We start from the raw sequence: 11073 nt of genomic DNA on the forward strand, positions 1-11073 counted from the left end.
AAGTGGCCCAAACCAACATGCACGAGTTTCGGTTGTTGGTGGTGTGTACACACACCATATCTACACCAGTCTCTTTCTGGTTGGTGGGCAAATGTTGCTTCGTTGCACGGTTGCGCGCCACTGTGCTGAAATGAATTGATGGCGTGTGCGTGCGTGTGTGTGTGTATGTGAAAAGTGACCTTGGCCTTTAGAATCCGGGGAAGCAGCAATTGTGAGCCACAGTACTGACGGACTGCCATGGTATTGGTGCACGTTGGAACTCATCCAAATTTCGGTCTCACTGTCCAAAATGCTTTGTGTTTTTGTTTTTGGCCTCGGGGGGATTAAATGGTACCGTCGGTGACAGGATGCTGCGTACGTATATGAAGCGAATTTAACCGGAAACATGGAATCAGCTGTGCGATTGATAATTTTACAAATTGTCTATGAAACATAAGGAAGGTGATGAGCAGATTTGTAATGCTTTAGCGTTAACGCTGAGAGGGTGTGAAAAATTATATCGCAACGTGTTTGTTTTAATGTTCATTAACGAAAACGTATGGAAGTTGTGGAATCAAAACAATAATAAGAATGTCTTTCTCCTCTCACTTGGGAAGAAATTCTTGCCTAAATAGTTATATAATTGGTCTGTAATCTTTTTATTTTGTGCGCCGTAGAACGAAACTAATTCAAATTAAAACTGGATATACATGCAGTAAGGGAAATATTAAAACAATCAAGTGTACTTCCAAATGTCTTACTTCACGTCCAAAGGTACAGTTTGATAAATCTTTCCATTCATTTTGAAACTTTAGTCAGAATTATGTTATGCTAATTTTTACTGTTGGAACTTCATGGTATTAATGTATTTTCTAAGTTGTTTTTCATAGAATAACAAAACAGAAGTCATTTAAAAGAAATAGTGATCGTAATTACTATTATACAAAACGCTCCTGAAATATATATGAAAACGGTCCATTCAAATCATTCACATATCACAAATTACGACACAAAGATGGCGCAAGTTACGAGTATGACAACTAGATGGCGCTAGCGTATGGGAATTTTTACATGTAGGTTACGCTAAATTATACATTGCAGATAAATTAAATTTGAATAAGATACGTTTTACAAACTGTTTGACAGCTCTTGTTAGGTTTTGTTTTTAGTAAAATACATGTTGAAATTTGAATGAAAAACAAAAATAAAATTGGCGAATATAGATGGGCTTACAAGAGTCCACTGCCTTTTACATATTTGCCTTATTTTTGATATAAAACAACAAAAACGATTCCAAAACTATGTAAATTTGAATAATTTATGAAAATTAAGAAATTTGAATTTTCAATTTATCAAATAAATTAGAACATTCGGTTCGATTGAGACATTTTCTTCAATTTTGTTTGAACAAGTGTTTTTTTCGTTTCGATTCAAATTCTATAATTACAAACGCATACATTATACAAGAGGTACAAATATTTAACATACCACTACTAAAACCCAACTCCAGGGCACTCTGTCAAATCTCACTGATGCAATCTATCAGCTTATAGAAGATAGCCACACGTCCGCGTTAAAAACTACAGCGTAATTTATTGACTTTCCTGAATATTGTATGAAGCGCGCAAATGGCACAACGAGCGAACAATTCTCACGATGCTTCCTGTTTTTTTTTTGCTGCATCGAATCATATCCAGATGGTTTTGCAGGCGACAAAGCGAAATAAGCGAGTGAGCCTTTTAGCCTCCTGTCACCGGAACCTTTCAATAAGGATGGCTCAGTTGTTTGTGGTTTTAAGCGAATATACGGAACACCAACAGCGAATAGCAAACACACATACACCCACCCCAGCCCGGCTGTTATTCCATTAAAATGACAGTCTTTACCACCTCGCATACCTTTCCAATTAAAGCCATGCACCTGCAGCCAGGGGTGCAACCGCTGCCCGGAGCCCGGAACCGAAACGCCATCGTTTGGGCATCGTTTGTTTAGTGCATAATTTATGCACCGTTGACATTGTGTTGTAATTTTTGCAATCCACTTTATGGCCGTTGCTGGTGACAGTATGAAGACGACACACGGAATAAAGTTCTTACAGTCGCGTTGCATAGTTTATGACCGTTGGGCCGTGGAACGGCAGATAGTTTGGTGTGAGAGGCTTAATGACATCTCTGGCCAGTGCGGGAAACTTTCCTGCCATTCCGTTCCTACTCCGGTTGCTAATTACCGAGGGCTTTTCTGGGGAACTTTGAGGCCAAAGCCCCAGCGTGCGAAGACCCCGATTGGTTACCGGCTGACCCACGGCTGCACGCGTGCATAGGTTGTCGCGACCGATTTGCATCCGGTAGCATAATTGGGGGTGGACAGTACCCGTGTCAAACGCCAGCTGCACCAAAGTACACGCCTTCGGTAAACTGTTTCACGGACGGTCGTCATCAAGCGGCTGGCGGTGGATATAGGTGATTAACTTTGATAACTCAATCCTGGCGTAAGTGCTGTGATTAAATGGGGGATTGTTTATTTTGGCAAGCCACATCGTTGTCTGTTGCCGAGAGCATCTATTGTTGCAAAGTGGTAGTTTTTACATTCCAACCAGCAGAGATAATGGGACAATTAAGCGAATCCATATTGGATGTCTTGAATTGCTAAGACTATCCATGACTCTAGCCTCGGTTTAATACACTGAAGGTTGTGGTTCTGAGCTGATCTGATCTGTAATCTCACATCAAGGACTAAGGGAGGACAGTGTCATGATCAACTCCAACCCAAAGTTTAAGATAGAGACTTTAAAGATGATTGAGATTGTTGTGCCAATAAAGAAGAAGAAGAAGAAGAAGTCCCATAAGATAAGACCGTAAAGTCTAAGAACTATCCGTGAACCGTCTGAAAAGCATTTTTGGATCATATGTAGTTGCTTAACGTTTCAGGCCCATTAACCTTTGATGGTATGGGTTGGTTGATTGTGGCACAATAATCATTTTACTTAGTCCGAGAATGATTCAATCGTTACTTGCCTACTTACTCATCAGGTGCTAAAACCGCTTCGCGGTCTTGTGTTGCTGCAGGAGTCCTCTAAATTCGCTCACGGTCGCACGTCTTCGTCTGCTAATCCATTAACCCGGCGTTTCTGGCGGACGTATCAACGCCATCACTCCATCTCAATTTGAGGCTACCACGCCTCCTCTGTCCATGTGGACCACCTAAACGGACTTTACGGGCTGAGTCGTCCGGTGTCATTCTCATGACGTGATCAGCTTGCCACCGGAGCCTGGCGAGTCTAAGCCGCTGTACGACAGTAGGTTCGCCGTACAGCTCATAAAGCTCGTCTTTGTAGCGCCTCCTCCATTGACCTTCCACGCATAGGGAGTTAAAAGGTATTCTGCACTTCTTCCTCTCGAACGCGGCTAAGAGTTTTGGATAACGTTCATGTCTCAGAGATATTGGTGAGTACCTATATAAGTTCCGCATAGTCCCAGCATGGTTCGTCGCGACAGGTGTTTTGAGTGAAGAAGTTTCTTTATAGGCTGTAGTATGATCGGTTGGCAGCCAGCACCCCAGCGCGTATTGCAACCTCAATGTTATTGTCGGTGCTGGCTTTTGACCCAAGCTAGGAGCAATTTTAACCAACGCACTCTCCTATTTGTCCTCAGATTTCGTCGGGAGCTATCAAGCCGGTTTTGTTGGAGGAAAATCGACGACCGACCAAATCTTTACTCTCAGGCAGATCCTCCAAAAATGCCGAGAGCACCAAATCCTCACGCACCACCTGTTCATCGACTTTAAGGCGGCCTACGACACCATAGATCGGATGCAGCTATGGAACACCATGCAGCGGTACGGCTTTCCGGGAAAGCTGGTGCGGCTGTTGAGGGCCACCATGGACAGGGTGCAGTGCAAGGTGAGAGTATCGAGCATGCTGTCGGATGCGTTCGAGTCTCACCGGGGATTGAGGCAAGGTGACGGACTCTCCTGTCTGCTGTTCAACATCGCTCTGGAAGGTGTCATGAGAAGCGCGGGCTTCGATATGCGGGGCACGATTTTCACCCGTTCCATCCAATTCCTTGGCTTCGCGGATGACATCGACATCATCGGAAGGACATCTGCGGCGGTGTGCGAGGCGTACACCAGACTGAAGCGCGAAGCCTCAAGGATTGGATTGCTGATCAATGCGACGAAGACAAAGTACCTGCTTGCCGGAGGCTCTGACCGTAATAGGGCCATGCTGGGAAGCAGCGTATCGGTCGACGGCGATGATCTCGAGGTAGTAGAGGAGTTCTGCTACCTCGGTACGATCATAACTTCGGACAACAACGTAAGCAGCGAAATCCGAAGGCGCATTGTTCAGGGGAATCGTGCCTACTACGGGCTCCACAAACTCCTACGATCCAGAAACCTTCTCCTGCGCACGAAATGCACAATATACCGTACATTGATACGGCCGGCTGTCCTCTATGGTCATGAGTCTTGGACCATGCTCACAGAGGATGCCAATGCACTCGGTGTTTTCGAACGCCGTGTGCTAAGGACGATCTTTGGCGGTATCTTGGAGCACGACGGGTGGAGGAGGAGAATGAACCACGAGCTTGCTGAGCTGTTTGGGGGACCTGACATCCTCACGGTGGCGAAGGCCGGAAGGATACGCTGGTTGGGGCACGTCATGAGGATGCCGGACTCGTGCCCCACCAAAAAGGTCCTCGTCGGCGACCCGTTCGGCACGAGACGCAGAGGAGCGCAGCGAGCCCGTTGGCTGGATCAGGTGGAGCAGAACCTATCGGAGATCGGGTGCAGCAGAGGATGGAGAGCGGCAGCCCTGGATCGAGTTTCCTGGAAACGTATTGGTGACCAGGCCATGTCAGCACGACGTGCTCAACAATAAGAGCGGGCCAAAGAAGAAGACTCTCCTATTTGTACGTCACCGCTGCGTAAAATATTTTTAATTGTTTTTGGTGTCTACACGTTACTGTTGAACCCTATAACATTAGTGATGTAGATGTTTACAAGATATTTTGAATAGTTACATATTACTGATTGAAAGTTTTAATAATTTCCAACTTCTTAATTAAGTTATCGAACTGGTTCAAAAAAACAGTAGTGCAGTTGTTGAAGTGAGCAACCAGGAGTCTCCATTTAGTACATGAAAACACAGTGAAAACACAAAAATATTATTGCAGAACCCGCAAAAAGATATATTCTAGTATTTAATTTAATATTAAATATATAAAATTTAGTAGTATTTTTTTCATTATACTTTGCGTACCTCGATGGATGCAATCAATTTTGGTTGTATGTTTGTTTTTTCTTTTCTCATCCAAAGTTATTTCATTACCGCTGCTTTTCGCCCACCTCATTCCTGCACTTGCACGCCGAAGTGAAGCACAATGAATAGGAAATGCATTATAAAAGCCAATTTGTACGTGATTTGATTCCTCCAACCAACAGTCGCGTAGTCAACACGAAAGCACGAAAAGAATATCCTTCCCACGTTACTTACCGAGCCGGAGAAAAAGTCCCTCCACCAAAGACAGTTTTCTACTGCTTACCGTTGCTTGCAAGATATTTCCTTTGTATGCCACCGGCGTGTAACAAACCGTTCTCCCTAGGGTGTCTAATGTACGGTAAATATTTGATTTCTCTCGGTGACATACCATAACCACCGTGTGGCGTCCCTCCCCCCATGTGTCCGGTGCGAGCAATCAGAATAAAACAAACAGCTAAAATGCTCAAATCAAATCATTAAACAGTGGAGTCCCTTTGGTTTTTTGGGACTTTCCTTTTATTCCCCTGCCAGGAAAACATGCAACTGGTCGTGTGTGGTCAGTCAGCAGCAAAAAAACGTCAATCACAAATCGATATCCGTCGGCTGATGGACCTTTTCGCTGCTGGGTGGGTGGGTAATCGAAACCCAGCTTGCTTTCGCTGACCGGAAATCGAATGACAAACCACTACGGTTTTCCTGTTGTCTTTGACAGGTCAAGAATATGTTGATATTGGATTAGATATGTCACATGAATGAAGATAATCAAGGAATATGCGCCGGCAGTTGTTTAAGTATTACATTTTATTCAGTTACCTTGCTGCAATGACGATGGCCATTTCTCGGTACAACCAGATATCGAATGGAGCATCCGTTCGATTTAATAGAGACATTATTTTAAAAAGAAAACTCTGCTGTTCACTTTGTTTTTTGTTTTTTACTTTGCGTGTGGGAAATATTAAAACTACAAAACAGACTCTTTTTATTAGCTAATAACGATCTAGGCGGAAGGTGACCGGCAAGCCGACGGGTTTCATTCGCTTCCGAATGGCGCCGGCTGTGGCTGGATGTGTTGCAGAATCGTACGGGCAGGGGAAAACGTTGGCAGTGGCTGGGATGGCTGTGCTGACCCTGCGACTGGGAGGTGTTGCTGCAGCGCCCCGAACACGGACGCTTGGGCCGGATGGGATTGGCTTAGCGGTGCGTGATCATTGGCCATACCGGGGGGCTGTTGGATGGAGGACGGGATGGTCATGCTGGGCGAAGTTGTGACAGCATTTGGCTGGTGAGAAGAAGCTGCTGGAGGTGGTGGTGGCACCACTGAACTGTGGGTGGTTGTTGCAGTAGCTGGAAGTTGGTTTGGATGTGCCGTTGGCCAGAGGGGAGCAGCGGCCAGCCGTGGTACTGGCCGCAGGATGTTGGGTCAGGTTTTGTCACGCGCGAACTGGAATGGTTGAAAGCTGAAATGGCGAGGTGTAATTTAATTTTAACAAAGTTGATAATAGCTAGACATAAAGATACTTTAAGTTTGTAATTTGCATATCTCAAAACAATTTCAACAATGTTTGAACACTGGACTCGCTCATTAACTTACTCTTGCGGAGAATTGCTATTAACGTCTTTAACTATATCAGTTAGTAAGACTTTAGTTCTTCAAACATAGACAATAAGCATTAAATAATACAACTTTTGCAACCTTATTGTACAGATGGAAAAGAAATTCCGAGAAGAAATCTACGTACACCAGTATTATATCGCAGTACCTATTCGTACTTTTACTATATTGACAGGTTCAAACTATTGAGAACTATGGCATAACTATTAAGTCACGGTAGAATGTTATTGTTAGCAACGCGGTTGCTATGGATTTGACAGAAGCTGCGTTGCTATTCGCTGTGTACTTTGCTAGCAGTAATTTTGCCAGCAACAACATTCAAACGATTGCGCAACAGTTCTGCCTAACATGTCAACGCCATCGTACAATTCAATAACTTGCCAAACAAGTCACTTGTATGCCCGAACAAAACAACATTTCGCTGAACTTGCCAATATAATCCCCGAAACCCCTGCATAACCCCACGAAAGTCTTGATGTGGCGTTTATGGCTTTCCTTTGTTATAAAATTATTGGTAAACTCAACTGGTAGTGATCTATTTTGACATTTCGTTTCTGAATTCCTGGGGAATTCTAAAAATTTACCTTAAATTTTAATATTGGTCCGATCGGTAAACTGCCAAAATATTTGAATTTTTATCCCAGTTTATTTTTAATCCTGAAAAACTTTAATTACTCTAAAAACTAGTAGTAAAATGTTGCACTTTTAGCAGATATTCTCGCTAGATATCACACACACACACACACACTCACACACACGCTAATTTAGCAAAAAAGATTGTTAAATAATACTTTATAATAATGTAGCAACACGGCCTGGCCGTTCGTCTTGAATAAAAAATTGATAACATTCTTATAATAACAAAATGCAATAAATGTGCAATACTCACCATTTCAAGTAATCCTCGTACTGATGTTGCCGTACGTACTGGAACGCAGAAAGGCGCTCTCGTTGCTGCAGATACAGCTCACCGAGTGACTGCCATCGCCGTTTCTCGAGCTCGCTGTAATGCGAAACATTCGGTGCAACATTACCAGTTCCTGTTCCACCACCACCGACGGCCAGCGAGGCCATACCACCGTAACAGGCGGCAAATGGAAACAGAGCCGAGGCGGAAGTGGGTGTCGCTAATGGGCGCGTTAGCTTGTCGAATGCTGCTGCAAAGCACCCACCCGGCGGTCCAGCATGGGACAGCAGGTGATGGCTGGTGGGAAATGTAGATCCGAGGCTAGTAACCGCTGACGAACCGCTGGAAGTGGGTGTACTAAACGAATCACTGTTGAACGCTGTGGGTCGCAGGTCAATGTTACGCAGGAGGGCAGGTTCCATTTGGTGCGAAGCGGCATGCTTCTTCAGATAACTTTGTCTGCAAATGCAACGGAAATTGTAAGAAAAAAGGGAAGATTATCCTCAAACGCACAGCACATCGTAGCGATCCTGTGCACAGCAGTACCTGCGGAATGTTTTCCCACACTGGCCGCAAGGATACGATTCTTCCTCGGCCGTGGATGCAGTTGGCAACACCGGTGGCTGTTGGTGGTTATCGCTCGAGTTGTCCAATATTTCTATCGGTTCGTCCTCACTACTGCGCTCTTCCTGGCGCGCGATGGCAGTCTTGGAACCACCAGCACCTTTCCTACCGTCGGCAGACATACCGCGCGGTTTGTGCCAGCGCTTGTGTGACGCCAGGTTTGCCGGACAGTTGAACACTTTGTCACACTCGGAGCACCGGTACTCGATGTGCACGATACGCGAACAGCGATGCTGTGCCAAACCGAACGCATCGTCATACAGCGCGCGGCACAGTTGGCACAGGTACGATCCGATCTTGTTCTCAATCTTCGAGAGGATCTCCTTCGCTTCGTCCGTAATCTCGACCACATTGAACGCGGGATCGATGTCGCCCTTTCGGACGACAAGCTCTTCGCCATCTTGCAGCTTCCGGATGATCGTACCGGAGACGGGGCTGGTGTTATCCTCGTCGATCGCACCCTGACGACGTGCCTTGGTGCGACGTCGCTCGCTCTTGGAGGATGAACCGCGAGCACTCGAACCGGCAGCTGAGGAATGGGATTTTTTCGTGCCGGTCGAAGGAAAGCTACGCTCGAACAGTCGGGCAAATCCTTCGATAGCCTGCAGGTGGAGTCGCTCATCCGCAAAGTATCGTTGACCGTCATTCAGCACAGCCGCACTATCGTTTTCCTTTTCCTCACTATCCACAATATTGATCGACTCTTTACTATCATCATCCCCATCATTATCCAGCGACTCCACGTCAATATTGGAACAATCCGATTTATCTCTAGTCGATCGTTCGTCGTGATCGTCCTGCACGCGATCTGCCTCCCGGTGGTCGGTGCCACCAGTAATATCAATAAACTCGTCCGCTTTACCACGTGGCCGATCGACGCTATCGTTTGCGTGTAAGGTCTCCCCATCGACCGATCGCACACCATCACCGGGAGGATACTTGAACGGAACCGAGCGCGCACTGTCGTCAAAGTACTGAAACACTTCCGCCCGATTCTCACACTCACTGAGCGTCGTGTTGGCGTAGTAGCGTTTGTCATCGATGCACACCGTGTCCGAGAACTGGTTCCGGGCACTTCGCCAGCTTTCCGTGGCTCGTGTCACGGTGGTTGGAATTACGGCCGTCGATTCGTCGAATGACTTCAAACGCTTTCTTGGCGGAGATGGTGTCGAAGGTGGTGTCATGGGGACATTCGTCGGACGCAGTGAAAGGTCCAGTGGACTGGGGAACTCCCTTGGACGGAGGGCACGCGATGGTGCTGGATCACCGTTGGCAGGATAGAAGAGCTGCTGGAAGTAGCTCACTGGCGGTGAGCTGGCGGAATTAATGTCCGACTGTGGGTCCTGCTGCTGTGACTGCTTCTGGAGATATTCGAGTGTCGTACTGTACGTAGGTAGTAGCATTCCTTGGCCCTCACTAGACACCCCCAAGCTGTTCATTGTTTCGGGTGTATCGTTTTACTGCATCACACAATATTATTTTCAACCACTACACACTTTTTGGACGATTGTTACACTTGAATTTCGTCAATAACCCACAATCACCACATCTGTGCCAGCACTATGGGCAGTTGCGTCCTTTGACCGTCACGGCTTCGCAGCAACTAAACGGTTCCTTCGCGCCATGGTACGGTGGGGGCTCGGCAAGGATACTCTTAGCATGGAACGTAACCAATAGCAGATAACCCCTTTGGCCGTTCGTACTGCGCACACTCGTCAACGCCTACGTCATTGGCAAAAAAAACGCTCGCAGGACCATGCCTCACGCCCGTGCTGGCAGGCAACCGGCTTGACCTATCGGTATGGCGCATGCCAGAAGGCGCAACAAGTGATTCTACGGCCAACATTCGGGAGCGGGTCTCTTTTCCTCTGCCGCAGCTAAACTCGAAACGCGATTCGCATCCGGGACATCAAGGATGTACGCGAAACATCGGTAGTCTCCCGCACTGCCATCTTGGTCACGCCCAGCTATCTGGGAAAGATAACCTCTCGAACACGGGTGCACGGGACGGGAATGTTTATTTATTCATATCATTTCTTCCCACTGTCATGGGGGCTAGTGAAGCGGAAATTTGCCCTGGAAAAGTAATTCCGATTCCATCCGCTTGTAGACCGGAGGATGGGTTCACTGTACATAGCACAGGGTAATCCGACAAGGCGAACCGGAGGCCAACGTACGTCTATCGCAAGACTTTTGGGGTGGAAAGCATTGCACTGTACTGGACTAATGCAATGCGCTTTCGTGCAGGTGGACCCGTGGAAACTGGAAAAGGTGATGCGGTGCGGTTAGTCCGGATTAACCGCAGTACATACATACATACTCGAGGAGCTCGGCGATCGTACAAAAAAAAAAAAAACGACGACGGCCGCCACCCTTTTACGAACACGGGCGGCTTTGCGTCCATGTGTGCCGCGAAAGAAACTCGATTCGTACGCCACAGTGGCATTGCTCCATTGGATCGTCTTCCTTGGTCTTCCGATCCGAACCCGATTCCATCGGATTGGAACCGTCGCCAGAATGGGAATGCTTTTAGAGATATTTTCCCAGAACCGGTATGAAGGAGCCGTCCGTTGGCACGCGGCCGGAAGGGGGTCGAAGTGTGGGTAGCATAAATGGTGAGGTGTTTTTTTTTTAAATATGTTTTGTTGTTGTAGCTTTCGGTGCTACTGTGGCATGCTGAGCACTGCCGGTGCC

General features: G+C 46.6%; 1 protein-coding gene across 1 annotated transcript; it reads right to left on the reverse strand.

Moving 5' to 3' along the window:
* Window positions 1–6656: 6656 nt before the first annotated feature.
* On the reverse strand, window positions 6657–9818 carry LOC128708835 (uncharacterized). The gene is made up of 3 exons (XM_053803816.1): window positions 8302–9818; window positions 7738–8214; window positions 6657–6693 (listed from the first exon to the last, which is right to left on the reverse strand). Exons 1-3 carry the CDS (start codon window positions 9816–9818, stop codon window positions 6657–6659), a joined length of 2031 nt encoding a protein of 676 aa, XP_053659791.1.
* Window positions 9819–11073: the final 1255 nt, after the last annotated feature.

Source organism: Anopheles marshallii, chromosome 2 (genome assembly GCF_943734725.1).
Source record: "Anopheles marshallii chromosome 2, idAnoMarsDA_429_01, whole genome shotgun sequence".
Classification (NCBI taxonomy): Eukaryota; Metazoa; Arthropoda; class Insecta; order Diptera; family Culicidae; genus Anopheles; species Anopheles marshallii.

Excerpts from the sequence above, each read along its gene's own strand:
- LOC128708835 (XM_053803816.1), bottom strand. The coding sequence starts at position 9,818 with ATGAACAGCTTGGGGGTGTCTAGTGAGGGCCAAGGAATGCTACTACCT. Across the intron at positions 8,215-8,301 it reads TGTGGGAAAACATTCCGCAG|ACAAAGTTATCTGAAGAAGC; the intron begins GTACTGCTGTGC and ends TTGCATTTGCAG. Across the intron at positions 6,694-7,737 it reads TACGAGGATTACTTGAAATG|CTTTCAACCATTCCAGTTCG; the intron begins GTGAGTATTGCA and ends TCGCCATTTCAG.